Here is a 25,761-nt window from a genome sequence, read left to right on the forward strand (position 1 = left end):
TATATTCGATTCTAATTTAAAATGTTAAATTTATAAAAAAATATATTTATTTTAAAATTTTTATATTAAAAAAAATAAAGGACAGTTAAATAATGATATTTGTATAAAAAATTTATAACAAAAAAACTTTATATATGGGGCGAAAATAAAACTTTTTAATATGAAAAGTGAATGCAAAATTAAAATTATGGTGGGAGATTTTTCTCCCATTTACTTCTAAATGATTTTTTTTTGTTTTTATCAGAAAGACAAGTGACAGATTTTTATGAATTAAAAAATATTATAATATAATATTTTAGGTGAGATTTTGGTGAACGTACCGAGGAAACGCACATTGCGGGCGGAAAGCTACAAGGTTTAATCGAACGCCGTGATCGGAGACACTGAAATACGCTCCCAGCTAACAGCGGGCGGAGAGGGACGTGTGAGAAGTGCAATCGTGTATCCCCGGCTCAAACGCGAGCCACAGCAATCGGCGAGCTGCCGACCACTCTTACGACTCCTGCTCGGGTAGCGTATTCCTCGCCACTCGTGTATCCGATTCGATTCCTTTTTAGGGCCCCAACTCCTTTCCTTCCTTGCGAGGGGCAAAATTGTAGGCTGCGGCACGTGGCGGAACCGGAAGCAGAAGGGCGAACTATTGATCATCAATGGAGGCGTTCTCCTGTTGCTTTTGTAGAGCCGCCCCTCCGATGGCCTCCCTCGCCGTCGACCTTCAACCCTCGTCCATTCTCTGCAACCGGACGATCGATCCGTCCTCGTTTCGCCTCCGTCGGACCTCCCTTTCTTCCTTCCCTTCTCCCCCCATCCCCTTCCTCGTCAGCTGCAGCAGCACCGCTCCTTGCCCCCCTTCGTCCAATCCTTCGCTCAGGAGAACAACTAATAGTAGCGGTGCCAAGAAAAAGAAAAGCAACTGCGCCCCGCCGCCGCAGAAGCCGGTTGTCGCCGCAAAATGGCGGGTGGAGGATTGCGTGCCTTCCGTGGAGGAGGCGTCCATCAGCGTCCGGAATGTCTACCAGAATGGGGACCCGCTCGGGCGCAAGGAATTGGGTAAGTGCGTGGTTCGATGGATCAGTCAGGGAATGCGTTCCATGGCCTCTGACTTCGCCTCGGCGGAGGTCCAGGGCGAGTTTTCGGAGCTCAGGCAGCGGATGGGGGTCGCTACCGCGGCTGACGGTGGTGGTGGAGGGCCAGCCGTTCATGGTCTCGCCTTCGTCATCCAGGCTCAGCCGCACCTCTATGCTGTGCCGATGCCCAAAGGGCTTGAGGCTCTATGCTTCAAGGCATGCGCACACTACCCGACCCTCTTTGACCACTTCCAGCGCGAGCTCCGAGATGTCCTGCAAGACCTCCAACGACGGGATATCTTCAGTGATTGGCGTGCTACTGAGTCTTGGAAGCTCCTAAAAGACATTGCAAATTCAGGTTCTACATTCGCCTTCCCTCTTGTTAATGATGATATGTTCAATAGGGATACTGCTAAATAAGATGATCAATACGATTCTACTTGGGAAAGGAGATTGCATTCTTAACCATTTATCTTATTGATTAAATTCCTTTTCATGTTACAATAAATTTACTCCAGAGGGGTTATTACATGGAGGGAAAAGTGTGCTTTCAAAAGCCTTTGCTATCATGGTACTACTAGATCTCCTCGGTAATTTTGGCTAAAATGCTATTTTCAATTGGATGGAGAAGACAGTGAACTATTTGTTGTATATCTTTCTTGATCATCCATCTGATCATGATGGGCTTTAAAGGATGAAGAGCTTGCTCTTAATCATTGATCGGATATTGGAACGAATGAACTGGATGAGTCTTCCTATCTAGAGAAGCTTCTCTGTCCATTTTAGATGAATTTGAGAAGTTTTAGATTAAACAAAAGATCAAGATTTTTTTCCGAATGCTATCATATCAAAAAAGAACTGGGATGATTTTCTTGAAAATGCAAAGTACTAAATAATTTCCCTAGTTTGTGGAATGCTTTGACTTGTAAATATGAATGGGTCCTTTTGTTTCTCTGAAAATATTATGAATCATATCATTGCCATATGCAGCACAGCATCGTGCAGCTGTTCGGAAGACACCTCAATCCAGGCCTGTCCATAGTGGTTTGGGGATGGAGTTACAAAAGGCTAAAGCAATACAAGCCAAAATTGAGAACTTTGTCAAGCACATGTCTGAACTTCTTCTAATAGAGCGTGATGCAGAATTGGAGTTTACCCAAGAGGAACTGAATGCTGTACCTATGCCAGATGAAAACATTGATGCTCCAATCGAGTATCTAGTTAGTCATGGGCAGGCCCAGCAAGAGCAGTGTGATACTTTATGCAATTTGAGTGCAATTAGTTCTTCTACTGGTGAGCTTGATGTTTGTGTTTTAATTGCACAGGTCAGACAGCCAAATTTACATTTGGTCTTCTGATGCAAATGCTGAGTTTCATTAAAAAAATTGTGCTTACAGGATTAGGTGGAATGCATTTGGTCCTTTTTAAAGTTGAAGGAAACCATAGGCTGCCACCAACAACTCTCTCTCCAGGGGATACTGTTTGTGTCAGAACATGTAATCATAGGGGTGAAGGTGCAACCTCTTGCATGCAGGGTTTTGTGAACAACTTAGGCGAAGATGGATGTAGTATCACTTTGGCTCTAGAATCTCGCCACGGTGACCCCACCTTCTCTAAGCTATTTGGGAAAAATGTGCGCATTGACCGGATTCAAGGATTAGCTGATGCATTGACATATGAGGTGTTTAAAATAACTTAAAGTCATGTTTAGTTTTATGATTCTATAATGCTGCGTGGTATGATGTTTTGATGTCTGTGTGTTTCCAGAATTAAATGTCAAATATGCCATATGACATTTGTTGTGTCTGTATGCTTATTTTGATGTCTTTGTCTACTCTTTTGACAGCGTAATTGTGAAGCATTAATGCTCCTTCAGAAGAATGGTTTACACAAGAAAAATGCCTCAATCACGATAGTTGCTACTCTATTTGGAGACACGGAAGATATCATGTGGCTAGAGCAGAATAATCTTATTGAATGGTCTCCAGCAACCCTTGATGGATTGGTAGAAGGTAGATTTGATGAATCTCAACTAAAAGCTATTGCCTTGGGCTTGAACAAAAAGCGGCCGCTTTTAGTGATCCAAGGGCCTCCTGGTACGGGCAAAACTGGATTGCTCAAGGAGCTCATCGCCCTTGCAGTTCAACAAGGTGAGCGTGTACTTGTGACAGCTCCTACTAACGCAGCTGTGGACAATATGGTAGAAAAACTCTTGGACACTGGATTGAACATAGTTCGTGTTGGGAACCCTGCTCGAATTTCTACTGCTGTATCATCAAAATCTTTAGGGGAGATAGTTGATGATAAACTTGCATCATTCAAAAAGGAATTTGAGAGGAAAAAATCAGATCTAAGAAAGGATCTTAGGCTTTGTTTGAAGGATGATTCACTTGCAGCAGGTATACGCCAACTGCTGAAGCAACTTGGAAAGAATTTGAAGAAGAAAGAAAAGGATACTATAAGGGAAGTTCTTTCAAGTGCTGAAGTTGTACTTGCCACTAATACTGGAGCAGCTGATCCCCTCATCCGAAGACTGGGAGTGTTTGATCTTGTAATTGTTGATGAGGCCGGGCAAGCAATCGAACCATCTTGTTGGATCCCAATCCTGCAAGGAAAGCGTTGCATCTTAGCTGGTGACCAGTGTCAACTTGCACCAGTAATTTTGTCTAGAAAGGCCCTGGAGGGTGGTCTTGGTATATCACTTATGGAAAGAGCATCAACTTTGCATAAAGGTATGCTAACAACCAAGTTGATGATTCAATACAGGATGCATGATGCAATCGCCAGCTGGGCATCAAAAGAGATGTATGGTGGGTTGCTGAAATCTTCCCCATTGGTTTCCTCACATCTTCTTGTTGATTCTCCTTTCGTCAAGGTGTGTTGTTTAATATCCATTAACTCTTTCCAGAATGATTTCTTTTATTTTTCCATTTTCAATATTTGGGTTCAGAATCCTTTTCAATGATGGTATATGTGTTGCATCTAGTATTTTATACCCAATTTATTTTGTATAACAACTCAAATACATTTTCTCAAAAAAATTGTTGTTGCCAATTTTGACCTTAGGTTCCTTGATGCAAGAACAGTCTTTATTATTTATGAATGCCTTGAATTCATTCCAGATTACATGGATAACTCAGTGCCCACTTCTCTTGCTTGATACACGGATGCCATATGGAAGTTTATCTATTGGCTGTGAGGAGCATTTGGACCCTGCTGGCACAGGTTCCTTTTACAATGAAGGAGAAGCAGACATTGTTGTCCAGCACATCTTCAACCTTATATACTCTGGTAATTTTTTTGATCAACCTTATTTACTCTGATTCATTTCCTTTCCCTGCAATGCTGAAAGAAATTGGTTGAGTTGCATTCCATTTTTACCTTCCTGCTGTTTTAGGATCGGTTATAATACGAAATCTTTTTTAATTGTTGCAGGATGTACCTTTATGAGGGTCAAATGAATATTTTTGAGCTTATAGAATCAAATTTACAAACCATGCTACGGCTTTTCTGTTTGCTGTGATTCTAGGTTCACATTTACTGGATAAGTAGTCTTCAAAGCTTGTAGTTTTTAGCTAGATAAAAGGACTAATGAGTGCTCATTGTGGCTTTTTTCACTAGTATTATCAATGCTGATACTTGACATAGTAGATTACCTAGTTGCATAAGTCACCTTATAGTAGTGCAAGCCTTTACACGCTACTAAAAGTTGTCACAAGCACAGATTGTCATTATTTCTCTTGCCAAATCATGGTCCAATTTCTATTTACTTGTATTAGCTATAATGATAATTTCTGTGAAAATTTCCTGTCCTTTCTATTCCATCATAAGATTGAAACATCCTTAGTTTCTTGGAGTTTTTTTTCCTCCAGGTCTTGAAGATAGTATTTGTGGAAAATCAATCTTGGCAGTAAAATTAATCTTGGCAGATTTATTATTTATTGCAGATTTGATTTGAGTTGCTCCTAATTAATTAGGAGATATTCACTAATTAATTAGGAGATTTTGATTCCTTAAGTAGGAGTATGTGACTTATATATAGAGGATACACGGATATTGAAACAAAGATGAATATATTTTCTTGAAAACTTTTATGGTATTAGAGCCACCCTAACCCTAAATCTAGTTCTACTTAGCCATCACCGACTTCCATCTCTTTCGACCAGAACATCTCTTCCTGGAGCTAATCATGTTGGATTCCGAGCAGATTTTAGCGAGTTGTTTCACAATCAATTTTGCTCCCCATGATGCAACGATTCCGAACTCAACTAGAAACTATCGCTGGTTCAATTACCATTTACAAACTGAATGACCACAATTATCTTCACAATTATCTTCACAATTTGTAATGATGTTCATCAGTTGGTGAGGAAAAGATGATTATCTCTTAGGTGTTCCAAAATCAAGAATAAGCAGTCCAGAGTACCGAGTTTGGAGAGCCGAAAACAATTTGGTTCTGTCATGGCCAATCAGTTCTATGAATGTAGAAATTGGTGTGAATTTTCGGTTGAACCCAAGATATATGGGAGGCAGTTTGGGATACTTTCTCTAGTCAAGACAACATTACTGAATTATTTCACATTGAAAACACTCTCCAAGACTTCAAGCAAGGTAACCATCCAACAACTTATTTCACAACTCTCACTTGCTATTGGCAACAAGTAGATCTCTTTGAAACCCATAACCGGGAATGTTCTGAAGATCAAATATATTTCAAGAAATTTGTGGAGAACAAGAGAGTTTTTAAGTTTTTGATGAGACTTGATCGGTCCTTAGATGCAGTAAGGGGCAGAATCCTCGGCATAAAACCATTGCCAAGTCTTTGGGAGGCATTTTCAGAAGTTCGAAGGGAAGAAAGCTGTATGCGAGTAATGTTGGGACATCCAAACCCCAAAATTCTGACTGTCAAGTCAATTGAAGCAAGTTCTCTAATTATCCAGAATCCCACTTACAACACAAAGAAGGGACATCCTTGGTGTGACTACTGTCGAAACGAAACCAACAGATTGGAAGTCCATGAAGCAAGGAGAAATTCTGTAGTCACACCCACGACACAATGTGGCAACTCGGTTCCTTTCTCTAAGGAACAACTTGATATTCTTCAATAGCTCATTGAAGGCAAACATATTACATCCATTAGTAATGTATACATCTCCCCACTCCTCTTGGATTGTGGATTCTTGGACTTCAGAGCACATGACAGGTGATAGATTACTTTTCTCCACTTTTTCATTAATTGACAAACCCCAATCAATGTGTATAGCAAATGGATCATATGCTAAGGTGGTTGAGACCGGAACTGTTCATCTCTCAAGCACATTAACTCTCTATGTTGTGCTATTTGTTCCTGACCTTGATTGCAATCTTGTGTCTGTTAGTAGATTAAATAAGGATCTCAAATATGAGACAAAATTTTTGTCTAACTCTTATGTATTTTAGGACTTGAGCATCGGGAAGATGATTGACAGTGCTAAGTGTCATGCAGGCCTTTACTTTCTGAATGCATATCCACCCTCAAGTCATTTGGTTAATCAAAAATATTAGTTGAGTCCTAGTAATTGTAGTTGGTTCAATAAAGAAAGTGATATTATGATGTAGCACTTTCGACTTGGTCATCCTAATTTTTCATATCTACGGTATTTGTTTCCCTCACTCTTTATTAATAAAAATTCAAGTCTATTTCAGTGTGAAGTTTGTCAAATTGCAAAACATACTCGAGACACTTATTCTCCCGACTATATAAGTCCACACATCTTTTTCTCTCATCCATGGTGACATCTAGGGACCATTTCGTACTCCGAGTCTCATAGGCTCAAAGTGGTTCCTCCTGTTGGTTGACAATCACACTAGACAATGCTGGACATTCCTAATGAAAGACAAATCAGAAGCCAAGTATATCTTCCAAAACTTCCATGTCATAGTCAGAAACTAATTTAAAGCTAATATTCAAATACTCAAGACTGACAATGCCAAAGATTTTTTCAATTTTGATCTTTGCTCATATTTCAAATCTCATGGAATTGTCCAACAAAGCTCCTATGTTGACACAACACAATAAAATGGTGTGGCCGAAAGGAAAAATTACTATATTCTTGAGGTGACCCGATCCCTACTGGTTAAAACTAATGTCCTAACTACTTTATGAGGAGAAGCAATCCTCATTTCCACATACCTTATCAATCACCTGCCTTCTCGAGTTCTCAAATATCATACTCCATTGCAGACACTACAAAACATATTTCCCCAATTTCATCTTATTTCCGACCTTCCTCTCAAACTCTTCGTTTGTACAACTTTTGTACACATTCATTGTCAATACCGAGGCAAGCTTGATGCTCAGGCTTATAAATGCATCTTTCTTGGTTATTCCTCTAATAAAAAAAGATACAAATGTTATTCACCGGTCACCAAAAAGTTCTACAATACTATTGATATTACATTCTTTGAAACTATCACTTACTACTCTAGTATTACAATTCAGGGGGAGAACAATACCAATGAATTGTAGTATTAGGAGTGGACATCCCTTATTGAGCCATCATCCTTTGAGTTATCTGTTCAGCCTTTCCCAAAAATTAGTGATTCACCATCTCCAAACCTTGATAGTCACTCTCCTCCTCCTCCTCGTCCTCCTCTACAGGTGTATAAAAGAAGGAAACATCAAGGCCATGTACTACCTCAACATTGCTAAGAGAATTCCCCAAGCCAAGTTGAACCTGAATCACAACAAGAGACGATAAATTCTAGTCCATAGCTGGATTCTACATTAAATCTACCAATTGCATACAGGAAAGATATAAGATCCTGCACTCAACACCCTCTTCACAGTTGCATCTCTTACGTGAAGCTGTCACCATCGTTTCATGCATTTGTGACTTCTTTAGACAGAATCAATATTCCTAACTCTATGTATGAAGCTCTTAAAGTTCTTGAATGGAATAAGGCAACTTTCGAGGAGTGTAATGCACTATAAAAGAATGCCACATGGGTGATAACAAAGCTATCACCAGGAAAGAAAATTGTGGGGTTTAGTGATTATTCTCAGTTAAACAAAATGCAGATGAAGCCATAGATAGGTACAAAGCACGACTAGTGGCAAAAGGATATACTCAATTATATGGTATTATTATCAGGAGACCTTTGTACTAGTAGCTAAACTCAACATAGTTCGTGCTCTACTGTCTATTGCTGCCAACTTGGAGTTGCAACTCTATCAGCTCGATGTTAAAAATGCTTTCCTTAATGGAGACTTGATTAAAGAAGTATATATGGACATCCCAGCTGGTTTTGAGACGAGTGATACATAAGGAAAAATATGCAAACTCAAAAAGGCACTATATGGGCTAAAACAGTCACCAAGAGCATGGTTTGACATATTCACAAAAGTCTTAAAGAATAATGCATACTCTTAGTCACAAGCTGATCACACTTGTTCATAAAGTATTTCTCAAATTGAAAAATTACAATCCTGATTGTGTATGTTGATGACATTGTCCTTATAGGAAATCATGGTGATGAAGTTAGAAGATTCAAGTCTCTCATGTCCAAAGAATTCGAGATCAAAGACTTGAGACACTTAAAGTATTTCTTGGGAATGGAGGTAGCATGAAACAACAAAGGCATATCTATTTCCCAACGTGAATGCGTTCTTGATTTGTTGCATGAAACCGGAATTAGTGGGTGCAAGGCAACTGAAACCCCCATGGATCCCAATATGAAGCTTATGCCTAGAATTGATGAATTAGCAGCGAATAAGGGGCAATACCAACATTAGTAGATAAGTTGATTTACTTAACCCATACACATTCGGACATAAGTTTCTCAGTGCGTCGAGTTAATCAGTTTTTGAGTAATCCATTTATAAATCAGATGGAGGTAGTGAATTGTATATTGAAATACCTGAAGAAAGATCCAGGGAAGGGTCTTATGTTCAAGAAATCAGGTTACAGATCTTTAGAAGTTTATACTGATGTTGATTGGCCAGGATCTCCAAATGATAGACGGTCTACATCGGGATATTGCTCTTTCGTATGGGAAACCTAGTGACGGCGAAGCAAGAAACAAACTGTGATTGTTAGAAGTAGTGCAGAAGCTGAGTTTAGAGCAGTAACCTTAGGTATTTGCGAGGGGATATGGCTGGCTGCTAAATGATATCAAAATTGCGACATCAGGCTCTATTCAAATCTTATGCGACAACCAGTCTGCTATCGCAATTGGCAGGAATCCTGTCCATCATGATTGTACCAAACATGTGGAGATTGATCGACATTTCATCAATGAAAAATTAAAGATAAATCAATCATTCTCAACTACATTCCATCAAAGCATCAAGCACATCCTAACACCTTGTTCAGACCTAATCTAAGCGAGATGAACACGAACCTTGGGTTGCAAAACATCTATTGTCTAGATTGAGGGGAGTGGAAAATCAATCTTGGCAGTAAAATCAATCTTGATAGATTTATTATTTATTGCATATTTGATTTGATTTGCCCTAATTAATTAGGAGATATTCTTTAATTAATTAGGAGATTTTGATTCCTTAAGTAGGAGTGTGTGACTTATATATAGAGGACACACAGATATTGAAATAAAGATGAATATATTTTCTTGAAAACTTTCAGTGTTTGATTAGTAAATGTTGAGGATCATGGACTGTGTTGGTGCACGACTCATTTTCAACATGTTCTTGAGATCCATTCATAAGGCTTCCTAATGTTTAGTTAGAGCAACCTATACCAAGAAACACCTATATAGGTATTATAAGAGGTTCCATGCGCACAACTTATAGATTATTTTTATTTTCATTTAACACTTACATACTCAAGGTTAGTACTTTTAAAAGTGATTCCTATATTATATTTATAATAAAGTCCTCAACTCTCCTTTTAAATGTAGTTTAAAAATATTATAAAATCTTAACTTGTTACAAATATATTCAAAATCTAGCATCTAAAAATATTTAATTAACAAATTTACTATCCGATAATTGGAACTAATAAAATAGGGGATGATCTCACTATAGTTTTTCTTGAGTGATGAAACAATCATTCTCAATACTTTTTGTCTAATTTTGGCAGAGTAGGTGGAGAACAATGTGTTTGGTAGATTATCATAATATTGCTTCATTAACTCACTATGAGCATTACTCAACTTAGTTATCTAATTACTTGAGCTAGATAAGCTCACATGTAATGAAAGTTTTATACTGATTTTCACTTGGTTTTGTTGGGAAAATGTTAGGTTTGACTATGGGGTTTTGGTGCTTTAGCAATATGACTTAGGTGTATATTTGATGTTGATGCATCGAGATCGCTTTGTTGTGTTTGATTGTTGATTTAGAAATTGAGGTGATCATGTGTATTTAGATAGAGAGCAAGCTTAGAGGATGATGGACAACATAGATTGAGTGAGGATATGAGGTTAGGCTAAGTTCGTGGATGATTATTGAACTTAGATAAGAAACCGAAGACATGTGAAACTCATATTGATTGTTTGTTGTAATTTGGGTTTGGTTTCTAGGTTAAATTATAAGATATTATGATTGCTTAAATATATGTTTGACTACCTAGAATTTGGTTGTTGAAGTTTTGTAATATTATGAGGTACCTAAGTCATATTTGTCATTTGACTTAGGTCATAGACCTTACTATGGCTTATGCCATTCTATAAGTAGAGTAATAGGGCTGCTCAGACAGTGTCAATCAATTGGATAAGAATTTTTGTTGATGAAATCATACCCCAATCATGTGGTATTGCATGAATTTTGATGTTTGGACTTTGGTTTAAGTTAGGTATTTATGGAGATTAAATCTAGTATGTTAAGGGTGTAGGTAACTTGACATGTATATGGAAATCCTAGCAGAAGGCCAGATGTTGGGCACGAAAGTCCAAGAGGGTCTGGCAGGTGGAAGCCCTAGCATGTCAAGGAGGTGAACACCCAAAGATGTGATTTCTCTAGGCACGGAAGTCCAGAAGGCATGGAGGGCAGTTAACATGAGGTAACACTGTGAAACTGAGAGCTTTGAGTGATTGTAACTTTGGGATAGAAGCAGATTGGAAATTAGGTGGACTTGACTGGTAGATTGATTAAGTCATAGTATATCAGTTGACTGATAGTCAACTGCTACACATGGAGTGTGCAAATCTCAAATTCAGATGAACTTGCATTTGTTGTATGAGTTCAATAGACATCTATGGAGTCAACTAATTGATACCAAGAATGGCAGGATGAATTGTGATTTTGCATAAAGTCAACTAGTGGCTATATGCAGTTGATTGATGATAACCACAACATAGTAAGTTTGTTAGTTGACTTTTGAAGATAAATTGAGCAAACAAAATGTTTGCAAGTTGATTCTGGAAGTCGATTGAGGTTGTTTAGGAACAAACAGAATGATCCTCAGTTGACTGTGGCAGTTGATTGAAGATCAAATGGATTGAATAGAAAGCTTAGAAGTTAACTGAGGTATCATGGACATTCAATTGAAGGTAATTTCAGGAAATGATTAATGAGGATCTCGAAGATATGGAATCCTATAGTTTTTAATTAATTATCAAGGTGGATAGTCGACTATATGCATGGTTTGAGCAAGCATAATATTTCTTCTTGGGCAATAGTTAACTAAAAGGATTTTTGTAGACTGAAGGGATGATGAGTCATTTGTAGAGGTTTTTCGGTCAATTGGAGATATAGTTGTCAAAGTCTAATACATTTGAACCTTTCAATCGACTAGGTAAGGTTTGTCGGTCAATTAGAGGCATCCAACTCAGGTGAGTTGGTGAACGTTAGGTAAACAACTATATAAGATCTTTGAGAGCTTTTAAGTGTCGGTGCAATCATACCCTAAGTGGTTGAGTTTAATTACATTGTTCTAATATATTTGGCAAAGATTAAAATTAGGTTTACATTGTAATTCTAAAATTGTGTGTCAAGCATGACATTTACATTGTTAGTGCTATGGTGAAGATCAAGTGGGTCAAGCTGGACTAGACATTTGGCACAAGAAGAAGTCCAGTAGCTATTGGCGGAGACCAACAGGAAGGTTGAGGGCCACCAAAAACAGGGCACAAGCTCAATAAGTGTTGGTGGATGTAGATTCTCGATAGGTCAAGATCGACTGTTGACAATGATGAGAATGAGGATGAGGAGGCAACTCATATGCCACCACCACGGTCACTCTATATTTCATATAAGACTAGACTAGCTGAAATTAAGGCTAGATCTCCAAAATGCCTGATTTGATGAATTCTGACAACAAAAGGATTCTTTCAGGCAGAGGTAGAGGGCAGAAGATGTATGAGATACTGAGAGAGTGGAACCTAGTACAATAACCCCTATGATAAGATTAGATTAGGGGATTCTTAGTGAGGTGATTATGTACTTTATATGTTGATCTGACTTGTGTTATAACTCAACTAATGTTGGTAGCTGACTTGATTTATATTTTTATATTTGTATGATCATTTGCTCTTATTTCATATGATATCAATGATGGTTTTTATATAAATTGCTAATCTAATATGATTTAATGCATTTTTGATTAATCTAGCATATTTATATGGTTTATTCTGATACACTTGTACCTTCTGATAGTAGAAGAATACATAATTTTGAGATATAGATATTATATATATGTATTAAGGTTATTGGTGTTGCAAAAAAGGTTAATATAGAAAAATATTTTTAAAATCTATTTTTCCTTGATAAACTTTGTAAAATTACAAATGTATGCAAAATTTTAGAAAATTTTTATTATCCAATAATTTTTAACGATTTTTTAAAGCACATTGCGAGATTTTTTTAGAAATCAGTCGACTAAATAAGATAATAGTGTAGCAAGCCCATTGTTAAGTTAAAATAGTCGCCTACAATATTTCCTAACTTTTAGGGTGTGTAATTCAATTAGTTCTACTAATCTTTGTAGAAGGTAGTCCGTAGGGGGAGTAACACCCATTATTATTCAATTTTCTTGATATGGAGCTACAAAGATTACAATATTTTTCTTAATTTTTTATGTGTGGCAAAAGGGTGAGATAAGAAACTTTAAAGTCAGAATTTTTTTCACCTTCCAACTTTAGAATATTTTTACCTTCCAACTAAAAAGGGCAAAAGGGAGAGAATTTATATTTATGACATAAGAGGAGAATTTATCCCAAACTTCTTATTTTAATTTCCTTGATTTAATGATTGATTTGATTTGCTCTAAATTTTTATCCAACTTTAAATGGGTTGTCAAATATAAAAATGGAAGGGGAAGATTAGTGTTGCAATCATGCTCCAAGTGGTCAATTTTGATCATATGGTTTTGATGTGTAGTAAAGATTTAAAATTAGGATTATTTTGTGATTCTAATTTTGTGTGTCAAAAATGCAGGTGTAGGGTTCTTAACATTTACATTGCAAATGCAACAGTGAGACATTTGAAACAAGAAGTCCAGTAGTTACATTATTAGTAGGAGACCTTCACATTGTTGGCAAACTAAAGACCAGGTAAGCCAATGACGACTAGACACTAGGCCAAAGTGCACAAGTGTTAGTAGACATTAAGTCCTTATAGGTAAAGGTTGATCAAATACATGAAGAAGTTTAACAGAATTTGGCACACAAGAAGTTCGAAGGTAAATTTATTTTGGGTGTGGGTAGTCTTCTTCTTTAGGCGCGGATTTGATCAAAAGATAGGCGTTTTGAGTTCAAAGTCTATATACCGGTTGATTGTTGGCTTTAGTGAGTCAATTAATAGACTAGTTAACTAGGGAGCTAGACTGAAGTTTTAAGAATCACATACAGAAGGTTCTGATTGTGTTTAAGTCAACTGAATGAGGAATTCAATTGATTAGATGAGGAATTTAGTGATGATTTAAAAAATCATATCGTTAAACATGATATTGATCAATGAAGACACTGATCGAGATTCACATGGACTGATCAAGCTTAATCAGTTAATTGATTGTAAGAAATGATAAGCAAAAGATATGGTCTATCAAGGTGATTTAGTTGTGATATGAACCAAACCATTATTATTCAATGTAAGGTTTAAAATATCGACTTGTGTTGAAGTTTCGGTCCCAGATTAGAACGATACGGTTTCGGTATAATGCCGTGCCGATACAGTTTCGGTATTTTTTTATTTATATATAGTAATTATTAGATAAATATATTTATTGTGTATAATTTAAAAATAAGTTGTGTATTGATTTTGTATAAGTTATTTGAACAACTTAATATGGTTAGAAAAATAATTAAATATAATTTTCTTTAAAGATGTATTAATACTTGAATTAAAATTGATACATCATAATTATATAAATTAATTATTTATTCATTTAATTAATTATTAGTTTAAATAATATATATTTAAAATAGTAAAAAAAATTAAAATATCAATTAAATAGTAAAAAAAATACAAAATAACAATAAAAAATTATTAGAATATAAATATGCTTTTAAAGAATTTTTAAATAAAATTTAAAATAGTAATTTTTTTTTTATAATATCAATTAATATATATTTTTTAATTTTTTAATTTTAAATATATATTTTTTATATATTTTATGGGGATAATTTAATTAGGGTTTATGAAAGCCTATTTGAAATAACCTGGAATTGTTTAAATTAATTAAATATGTTTTTTCTTTTGAGTAGCAGTAGCGCCATCGCACGACCGGGGCGAGGAGCGGCGGAAGCGTCGTAGGAAGCTTCCGGCGGCGTGGAGGCATCCAGCGATCGTTGATCGCGCATAGATAATGCACGCAAAATTTATTCGCGTGCGGTGCCAGTTTCGCTTTCGCACCGGAACGGTAAATTTCGGCGGTTTCGAGCGGCACGGCTCGACACTTCAAACACTGATTCAATGGACCCAAGATTGATCTAGACGAATCGAGTGAAGACAGATTGAAGGGGCAATTAGGAGCAATCAATTGACTAACAAGCAAGAATCACATTACTAGTCGAACAAGAACAATGGTCATTGTCGAGGATTCAAGAATAGTGTATTTGCCAACAATTTGGATTTAATTCAAGGTTTAAAATCTTGATCCGGTTTTGGTACCGGAACGATACGGTTATCGCATCGTGCCATGTTGATATAGTTTCGATATTTTTTTATTTATATATAATAATTATTAGATAAATATGTTTATTGTGTATAATTTAAAAATAAGTTGTATATTGATTTTATATAAGTTCTCCATTATTGAATAATTTAATATTGTTAGAAAAAATAATTAAATATAGTTTTCTTTAAAGAAAATTAATCTATCAATAACTCTGAAATAATATTGACACATTATAATATTTATTAATACCAAATGTAGTGGTGTGAATGAAGTATTGATTCTCTAGATTAAATAATCATAATTATATAAACTAATACAAAGATGTTATTTTATATATAATAATTATATAATTTAATTAATTATTAATTTAAATAATATATATTTAAAATAGTAAAAAATATCAAATATCAATTAAACAGTAAAAAATAAATAAAAAATTATCAAAATATAAATTTGGTTTATTAGAATTTTTGAAGATTTTTTTTAAAATTTTTTTAGAATTTTTAAATAAAATTTAAAACAGTAAAAAATTCAGATTATTAATTAATAAAATTTAATATTATTTTTTAAAATTTTAAATATGTTTTTATATATTTTATTGAGATAATTTAATTAAGGTTTATGAAATTTTCTTTGAAATATCACACTTAAATTAAAAATTATTTTAATTAATTAAATCTCATTTTAATTTTCATCGAGGAATAGGAGCATCGCACACGAGAATGCCCTCTGGTGGCATCGCGCGTTGCGGGACACTGTCGGTGGCGCCAGAGGCATTTCGTGATGCCTTTGGCGCCACTGGAAGTTAGAAGTGTCCCACGACGTTTTCGACGGTGTTGGAGGCATCTCACGACGCCTTCAGGACTCCAACAACCCACCTTGGCGCGCAACACGCGCCGTGACGCACACGAAATCATTCGTTGCTCGGTGCTGGTTTTGCTCTGCCGTCGGAATGGTAAAATCCGTCACTGTCACCCGGCACGGAACGGTTTTTCAATCCCTGATTTGACCTATAAGAATTGACTAGATTTGATCAGTTGATTAATGGTAACCATTTTGAGTCAATAAATATAAAGTAAAGACACTTCAATCAGAAAATGAATTGCAACTATAAGTGCTTCATTTACAACGATCTTCCATGCTCGTTATTACAATATTTTCTCATTAGTTTTTGTAGTTTTTTGCATAATTCTTAAGCCGTCTTTCATTTTGGTAGCATAAGGTCTTTATCTTCTTTATTTTTTATCCCTACTGTAAATGATTTTTGAGGAGAAAAGTAATGGATATTTGAGGGGTGACTCACCTTTGGGTCCAAATGCTGTGGGCTGTATTTTTCTTTTATTGCAAATATTCAATACTAAAGAGGATTATTTCAAATTGTTATACTGTTTTACAATCTTAATCACATTTACCATTCTTATTATTTCTGTTGTGCTCATTTATTTACATTTCATATATGCATATTTGTCTGTTGTACTCGCTACCTACTTAATCTCCACTTTAATTTCGTACTTTGATAACTCGATTTAAATTTTTATTCTATTATTCACCCCCTCTAGTGACTATTTAAATATAGAAGATATAATAGGAGATAAAGCCTAATGATGGGGATACAAAGCCTAATGATATAGATGATCCATATAGCCAATCCCACCTAGTGGGATAAGACTTGGTTGTTGGTTGTACTACAAATGCCCAAATGAAAATCCAAGAACTTAGACAAAGATTAGAAGACTTCAACTTCTTGAGCTTTTGGTAATTTATCTCCTTTCTTGGCTTTCATATCTATCATTAGGAAGATGATACGACAATTTGTTGAGATAGATTGTGGTTAAGGTTAAACTTTTAAGAGCTTGTTGAAATCCCATTGGTGCGAGTCAAGTTTGGTGCCTTAAAGGTGTTATTCTCAAATTTTAGTTGCCACTTGTGAAAGGAGTGACATGCCTTACCTATCTTAGGCCATGGAGTGAGGTCTCTAAATCACGTTAAATCCCTGGTGTTAGTGTTGTGTGATTTTTGTTTTATTCTTTGTTTTTGCAACGATTTAACACTCTATGATAGACATGCACTCACTACTAACTTTATATTGAGGTTGTTGTACAAGGAATATATGATAATTCAGGTACCACATGCTCACCCACTTGATCCGAGCCTACTCGGTCCTATAGATAGTATGCCTAAGGTTTAAGATACCAACCTACATTTGGTACCAATGCAAGATTGTAAAAGATTAAACTAACATTCAGGGAGATATATCTAGAGGGGTAATCCGCTACAAGGCCACCTCTATTTAAAAAAAAAGAAAAGGGCAGCCCGGTACAAGAAGCTCCGGCCATACGGGATCCTGGGGAAGGATTCATTGTACGCAGTCTTATCTTACTTTTTACAAGAGACTGTTTTCAGGATTCGAATTCGTGACCTTTTGGTCATATGGCAACAATTTTACTGTTGCGCTAAGGCTCCCCTTCAAGGCCACCTCTATTTAATGGAGTTAATTTTTCATATTAGAAATCAAGGACAGAGTATTTCCTTATGACCAATTTTGACATGCAAATGACTGTCAAGGGTTTTGATGGATCAGAATAATGAACGTATTAAAAAAGATAGATGTAGTGGTGATCAAAAGAAAAAAAAAATCTAAGTAAATTTAAAGGCTATCATGTCTTGCAATGTGGTCTCCCAATGGAAAAGTTAAGCAAGATGAGACCTTTCTGGAATGTAAAGGAATTAACAGAAAATCAACTCTGACTCTAAGATAACAAAGGCATCAACTTTAAGATGTAAGATTGATAATCGGTTGATCACGTTCATAAGAGATCTAAAGAAATTTGCAATGAATTATTTGCACTTGGAGAGGAAATTGAAAATCATGACTTGGTCTTGTTTGTGATGAAGGCCTTCCTTGGGCACCGTTATGAATGTTCATGATAGAGGCATATAAAGCATCAGGCGACCTCAAGTCAATTTCATTATATAAATTGTTTTGCCAAATGAAGCTCCATGATGAGGTAAACTAAAATCCAAATAGAAAGACATAATATTTATGGCCCAAGGGGAGGATGAGGAGGATAGTTCTTCACCATCATTATTGTTCTCATCCTCCTTACCATTAGAAAGTGATGAATATATATGTATAGTTCACATAGTGAAGAGGGCCATAAAGAAGAGTAAGAAATTGAGCATAAGTAAGATCAAGGGGAGGATGACCAAAGGCAAGAGAAGAAGTACAAAGAAAACGATATGCTTCAATTGGCATGAGAAAGATAACTTAAGAGCAGTTGTTCTAAGTTAAAGAAAGAGAGAGCAATGACGGCTACATGGAATGACACATCATTCTTCGATGAAGAAGTATGTCCAATGAAATGCTAGTGCTTAGCTCTTAAGACAACTGATCATCTAATGTTGAGCTCTAGTAATAAGGAGACTATCATAAGTTAGGGAGCATTTTGTGAAAGTGATAATGAGGTAAACTCTCTCCATGTAGATATGTTATTTTGTGCAATAGCTAGTTTGTCTGGATCATTGACTAAAGCTATGAAAACCTTAAGACCTAAGGCCTAAATAAGATTACCTCCAGCATGAGATATAGATTCACACGGTCAAAATCAAAACTTAGATTGCAAAGTTTCAGGTTGAAAATGAACAATTGAAATCACAAGCTAAAGGGATGGAAAAAACATTAAAAAAATTCACTATTGGCTTTAGATATCTTGACATGATTATAGGTAGCTAAAAAGTGAATTATTGTAAAATTGATTTATGTTATAAGACCAAAGCAAAGTAAAAGGCCTACTTGCAATTGATAATTAGGAATTTACCTAATTCTAAGAATAAATCTACTGGGCCCTTTATGTATAAGGAAACCACTAAGAGAATCAAGTAGTTAAGAATTGGAGTTCAGCACCTAGTAAACCCAATTGGGCTTAACTTTTGTTCAGTTCTAAAATCCATTGTATCATCAATTTAGAGTAGAGAGGCTGCATCAATGAATGATATAAGAATTATTAATTTTGTTCTTGTAAGTTGCTATATCAACTAGATTCCTCTCATACTTTGATACATATTTTTAATTTATGGTGGATATTTATGCCATTGTTATTCATCTTAAATATTTTAAATCATGCTTTATATAGCATGTGTATATTGATTGATTGATTTGAATGCTAAGATGTAAAAATTATCATCATTTATTGTGATAAATTGACATATAGTGTTGTTAATAGTCATTAAATTATTACAATTGCCTAATCATGCTTTAAACACATGTAATTTACTCATATATATGTTTTTGGATACTTACTAGTTGATAATTTGCATTAGGATAATACCATAATACTTAATTTGACACTTGTACTATAAATGCTCTTGCTCTTTCCAAATATGAAAATCATGAAATATAGTGAATTTATATGAAAAATTATTGCTTCTATGTTTTTCTTGCAAAATTTTGCATAATTTTTAATAGACTTTTGAAATTTAATTCATGTTTGTTTCAGAAATATTGTCAACTAGATCAATCTACTAGTCAACTAGAGCTATTCTCACTTGACTGTAAGCTACTTCAATTGATTGGAATTGTTGTGCTGGCAATGAGCATTTTCAAGCCTTTAATGATTGATAACATTGTACTGAATCATATTAATATGATTGGACATCATTTAACATATACGGGATGCAAAATTTAATTATTGGGGCATAGTTGACACTTAGTGACATACTTTCAAAACTTTTTAGTGTTGGTAGAAATTTTATGCTTTATCCTTGGTTATTATGATACATTTATATGATTTTCGATTCTTTGGTTAAAATATTTTATATCTTTCATGATGTTATCTTACAAATGAGAAAATATGCTAAGTTTTCATGTGAAAATGAAATGCATAAATATTTGATTAATTGAATGCTTAATGCTTACTTGTTTAAGAATTTCATACTATGATCATGTTTATATGATTTTCTTTATTATATTTTTTATAATTTTTGATGATAACTTCTAAGATATAAGTTATTAACCCCTAATTAGAAAATAATGCCATTACCACTACAAAATTGTAGGCAATATGCTATAGTGAAAAGTGTCATAGTTACTAAAATTATCATTGCAAAGCTTATTTGTGACTACAAAAAGAGTCAAAACTCCGTCACATCACAAATATATTTGCTATAAAATTCTTGCTTCCATAATGTTGCGACAAAAATTGTCATAAAGCCATCATAGATACTTGTTGCAACACATCAATTTCAGTGATATTGCTATTGCAAATCTATCGAATCCTATTGAAAAGTATGGTTTTATATAATAAGGATCAATTTTGCCATCACAAAAAGCTCTTTACAATACATTACTATCTCAAATCTTAAAAAAAATGAAAAAAAAATAAATTTGAATTTTCCATAAGTACATGTATTAATTTAACCATTAACAACTACTCTAAAGGGCAGCGCACAAAGCTCTCGCCAATGTGGTGTCAGGGTCTATTCTACACAATCTTATTCTGCATTGTAAGAAATTATTTCTGTGACTTGAAATTGCAACAACCAAGTCACACGATAATAACTTAACCATTGCGCCAAACATGGTTTAAAATTTTGAACCGTATTAGAGTTTTGGTTTATGATTAGTATGATATGGTTTCAGTATCATGTTGTGTTGATATGGTTTTAGTAATTTTTAAAATATAAAATATATTAATTAAAAAATATTATTATAATATTTGATTATTATAAATACTTACTATCATGTTAAACTAATATTTTAAAAATTAGAATTGAGTAAAAATTAACTTAGGATTAACTAAAGTTTAGACATAATAATTAGGAGTTTAAATAATTTAATTAGTTTAAAGAAAAAAATTTAAAAAGGAATTTTTTCATGTTGTTTAAGGATGAAAGAAATAAAAAAAGAAATTAAAATATGAGAAAGAAGGAGAAAGAATTAAGAGGAAAAAGAATTAACTCTTAAAAAAATCAATAGTTTAAAAAAATTTAAAGCAACCTAAACAAAGTTAACAGTTACAAAAAATAAAGATTTTTTTTTTAATTGAAAGAAAAAACTTAGTCTTGTGCGGCCGCCATGGTCTTGTGCGAGGCCTCACAATTGGGGGGGCCTCTCGCGAAGCGTCCGCATGGTCATAAGGCCTTGGGTGGAATGTGCCGGTATCGACGCCTTGTCGGTTGGCAGACAGAATGATATGTTTCATCCGGTACGACACGAGATTTTAAATAATGGTGCTAAGACCCCCCTTCAACCGTCAACAACTACTAAATACAGAAAAAAATAATATTACAATTGCATCAATATTTACACTATAACAACATTATTATAATATATAATTTATACAAATCAAAGGCAATATACCACTAACAACACTAGTTCAATCAAACAAAGAGGAAACATAATAGAAAGTCAACATAAAAGAAATATGCATATAAATATAAAAAGTAACTAGGCTAGATCTTCTACCTTGGTGAATGAGGTAGGGGTTCTTGGATGGGCGAATGAGGAGCAAAAATAGGTTTTGAGCTAGTAGTGGAGAGTATTAGGGGAATCGGGCATTTTAATCCAATTGCGACTAACATGTCTCACATCTTATTCAAGTGTTCGGTCTTGAAATGCATAAAATCTCCCAAGATCTCATCTCATCAATTGTGGTGGAGGATAAGGTTGGTCCAACTCGTGTGCCGATTACAATGCTTTTACTTGACGAGTCATTAGTGCTATCCTTAGTTGCGTTAGTGTCATATAAGCTACTATCTTAGGGACCCACCCATGTTGCGGCCCACTAGATGCCCGACGCTTAAGATTGACATGAAAAGCAACATAGTTGACCTCCAAACCATACGTCTTGGCCGTTAGATGACCGTACACAACTTAGTTTAGTAAAAATTTCAATTTTAAATTATATTTACCTTTAAACCTAAGTTGTAATTTTATGAACACTATGCTTAAACAGATTGCTTACTATGATTTGCGTTGCTTGAGAAATCATCTATGCATTAGTCTCCTAAATCATGTTGAGTATGTGCAACTATGACCTACATTGGTGGTGGCTCTTCTCACAACCCTCTAATTTATAAAAGATAAAAAATTATAATTATATCGTTGCAATAAATTTAAAATGATTAAAATTTGTAACTATAAGAAAAAAATTTACCATTTGCTTGTGGTAAGTACAATGAATTGGAAACTACTTGTGTACTGATATTTGTATATGTTTACTCTGTTGGAGGAATCACCACTCTAAAACCTTCTTCATCATTATTAGTTCCCCACTGGATGTAATGCTGCTTAAAAAATTGTCATTATCATCCAGTTGGTATAATGAAGATGGTTGACCATTAATTCTCAATTAAACACCTGTTCTCCATGCCCCTATACTACTCGACCAAAGTACTCATCTAATTCATTTATTGTATACAAGTGGTGCAATCTGATAAACTCATCATCCTCGAAAAATTTAATAGAAAGTTATCCAATAACCATCTTCATCCTCATTGACTTTTTACATCGGAGTGACTTCTTGCTTTATTTGATAAATAACCATGTCATGTGTTGCGGTTCTTTCCAACACAACAAACATTGTTGCCTAGGTGTTAAAGGTAGGTAGATAATGTAACATCTTGAATGACAAAGGTTTAGTCCAGATTTACCTGGGACATCATCGTCGCTGTAAACATGAAGTTGTTTGGACACACAATGATCTTGACATACAGGAGGGATGCGTCTACAATCCCTAAAATTGAAATGCATGTCATTTGGATTCTGTAAGGTATCTCTAAATGTCTTTCACCGAAATACTATGTGCCCATGTTGTACTGTGATTCAGTGCACATCATTCATAATGTGAGTGAAACTCTGGGTGATCCTTCATACAATGATATATTGACATTTCAGTGGTGGGATCATTAGTTACTTCTTTGCATGATTCATGATTAGAGACATTCTCCTTAGCAGTTTCATATTTAGATTGATAATGAGGGAATGGGTCTTGCACCATAGTTCTTTAACTGTTTAAGTCAACCAAAATTTCATAAAAAGAGGATTCACTAAAGACTATCATTAGATGCCTGCATTATAAATGACTTACTGTGACATGTCCAACTAGTGTAGTCATCTATAAAATGAGTACCACTGAAATTTGACAGTCTCTTTGTCATGAGATTTTAATTTCTTGCACTTTGAACAAGGACACTATAATGACTTACTGTGACATGTCCAACTAGTGTAGTCATCTATAAAATGAGTACCACTGAAATTTGACAGTCTCTTTGTCATGAGATTTTAATTTCTTGCACTTTGAACAAGGACACTATAATGACTTACTGTGACATGTCCAACTAGTATACTCAACTATAAAACGAGTACCACTGAATTTGACAGTCTCTTTGTCATGAGATTTTAAATTCTTGCAATTTGAACCAGGACACATGATCTTATCACTGCTGCCATTGACCAAATGTATCTAAGAGTAGACAAAGTGGAGGAATAGTTCAATGCCTATTTCAAAATGAGGGTTTAGCTCCGGTTGTTGATATAGATACAGAACATCCAACTGAGGTTAGGGTAAACATGTATGCCCAGTTTAAATTAACACATGGTATGTTGGTGACTTGTCTTTATTCATTTGGGCTTTATGAATTTACAAGGGTGTCTACATTTATTGTCAGATTCAGTTTAACTAAGGTTTTTAGGTGTAGATTATCAACAGAAGCAAATTGAAGCTCTCTAATTTCTGCTCAGGATATTATGTGATTCTTGGTTATTTGATTTGAAGGACTGAATATATAGATAATTAAAATTTCATGAACGAGGTTTCACTGAATCCTCTCATCTTATTGCCATTCTGTGTGCTTGCGAATTTAGTTTATCTAACACGTATTACATCCTCTCTTGACTTAAATTTGTTCTGTGAATAGCTTATTAGTTTGCCTTTAGTAACACGTCAGATATTTTGCCTGGTGCTAAATTACTTGTATAAGATGTTTCCTCAGTGTTTGTTATACATAGGATACTCTGTGACAGTTTGTCTCTCTCCTCATCTATTCTATTTATCATCCTTGCAGGAGTTACTCCATCGGCTATTGCTGTGCAATCACCTTACATTGCGCAGGTCCAGCTTCTGAGGGATAGGCTTTCCACATATCCAGAAACTTCTGCTGTTGAAGTTGCGACTATAGATAGTTTTCAAGGGCGGGAAGCAGATGCTGTGATTATTTCAATGGTAAGCTAGTTTCATTCAAATCTAAGTTAATTCCTTGTCATCCTGGTTAGTTTTTTTCCCTCATTGGGACATGCTTGTAAAACTAGTAATCATGCATAATACATGTTGGGTTCCTTGGATGATATCTTATTCTATACTTATCTTGTGACCTGAAATCTGTCCAATATTGTCACATTCTGTTTTTTTCTTCTGTATTCCTAGCGAACTATCACACTCTTACATCGAACAGTAGAACTAAAATATAAGCTATGAGTATTGATGTATCTGATTGTTGATTCTAAATGGATGGAATGTAAGTTCTTGTTTATCCATATGACCTGGAGGCTGAGTCAATAACTTGTTCTTATCTGTTTTTTGTGTGCAGGTCCGGTCCAACACATTAAGTGCAGTTGGATTTCTAGGAGATAGCAGGCGAATGAATGTTGCAATAACAAGGGCACGCAAACATGTTGCCGTCGTGTGCGACAGCTCCACCATTTGCCATAACACCTTCTTGGCCAGACTCCTCCGTCACATTCGACGTGCAGGCAGGGTGAAACAGGCTGAGCCTGGGTCTTCCGAGGGACCGGGATTGAGCACAACTCCCCTATTTCCCTCCATTAGTTAACTAATGAATCATCCACCTCCTGTACACCCTATTCTTTTCTCAACCACAGTCAAAATCTATCATTCCTACTCATCATTCTGATGCTACTTTTGATGTAAATATTCTTATCAAGTGTTAGGTGGAAAGTAAAAGAATAGCATTCCTTGCACAAAATAATCACATTGTAATTACTAACCAGGACGACTCATTTTTTCATGACTAACAAAATTTAGAGATCGCGCAATGCCCCATCGCATTAATATTTAGCTTTCATTTTTTAGTAATGCAATATTGATGAGCAACCAAATGGGTTCTCATAAATTTTATCTACATGAATACTAATTACTACACCAAACGAGTTTTCAAAATCTCAATGTTGAAAACCATTCTTCATTCTCCCATCAACAAAAATAAAAAAGCGGCAAGTTTACACGAACTAATTGGGCTTTAGCTTTTCTCATAAACATTATCATTTTTTTTATAATCTAGGTATTTAGCTTTCAAATCGATTAATCATGAGATGACTATTTTGATTTTATGAAATTTTTTATCAAGGTAAATTGGGAATCACTTATTGTTCGACATCTAATGGTCAATGTTTTTAGGTTTGTCCTCTCATGAAAGGAAAATCAATCTTGTAGTGCGCCGTAGTCAAGAATCGAAGCTTAGATACCTAATTCATAGTTGGAATGCCTTGCTGCTACACTATAATTCCAGGGGTAAATAAACATCATCATTTTTTAGTTGGTATTAATATCTAGCTTACGTCGACTAATCCTGATATAATCAGTCTGACCCTATGAAAGTTTTCCATCGACCACCAGAGTAAA

At 35.0% G+C, this 25,761-nt stretch overlaps 1 protein-coding gene across 2 annotated transcripts; it reads left to right on the plus strand.

Moving 5' to 3' along the window:
* Window positions 1-330: 330 nt before the first annotated feature.
* LOC121975125 (DNA-binding protein SMUBP-2) lies at window positions 331-25,168 on the plus strand. Of its 2 annotated transcripts, XM_042526550.1 has the most exons (8): window positions 331-510; window positions 600-1,425; window positions 2,058-2,360; window positions 2,465-2,748; window positions 2,914-3,942; window positions 4,190-4,358; window positions 24,188-24,345; window positions 24,710-25,168. In XM_042526550.1, the coding sequence occupies exons 2-8, from the start codon at window positions 651-653 to the stop codon at window positions 24,950-24,952; spliced, it is 2,961 nt and encodes a 986-aa protein (XP_042382484.1). In that variant the 5' UTR covers window positions 331-510; window positions 600-650; the 3' UTR covers window positions 24,953-25,168. The 2 variants fall into 2 exon arrangements, with proteins under 2 accessions (XP_042382484.1, XP_042382483.1); XM_042526549.1 differs by having other exon boundaries at window positions 331-1,425.
* The last annotated feature ends 593 nt before the right edge of the window (window positions 25,169-25,761 follow it).

Source organism: Zingiber officinale, chromosome 4B (genome assembly GCF_018446385.1).
Source record: "Zingiber officinale cultivar Zhangliang chromosome 4B, Zo_v1.1, whole genome shotgun sequence".
Taxonomy (NCBI): Eukaryota; Viridiplantae; Streptophyta; class Magnoliopsida; order Zingiberales; family Zingiberaceae; genus Zingiber; species Zingiber officinale.

What these genes read in the sequence shown, in the direction of transcription:
- LOC121975125 (XM_042526549.1), top strand. Translation starts at nt 651, where the DNA reads ATGGAGGCGTTCTCCTGTTGCTTTTGTAGAGCCGCCCCTCCGATGGCC. An exon ending in CTGATGCATTGACATATGAG is followed by an intron (nt 2,749 to 2,913) that starts GTGTTTAAAATA and finishes CTCTTTTGACAG; the next exon opens with CGTAATTGTGAAGCATTAAT. An exon ending in CTTCAACCTTATATACTCTG is followed by an intron (nt 4,359 to 24,187) that starts GTAATTTTTTTG and finishes TCATCCTTGCAG; the next exon opens with GAGTTACTCCATCGGCTATT.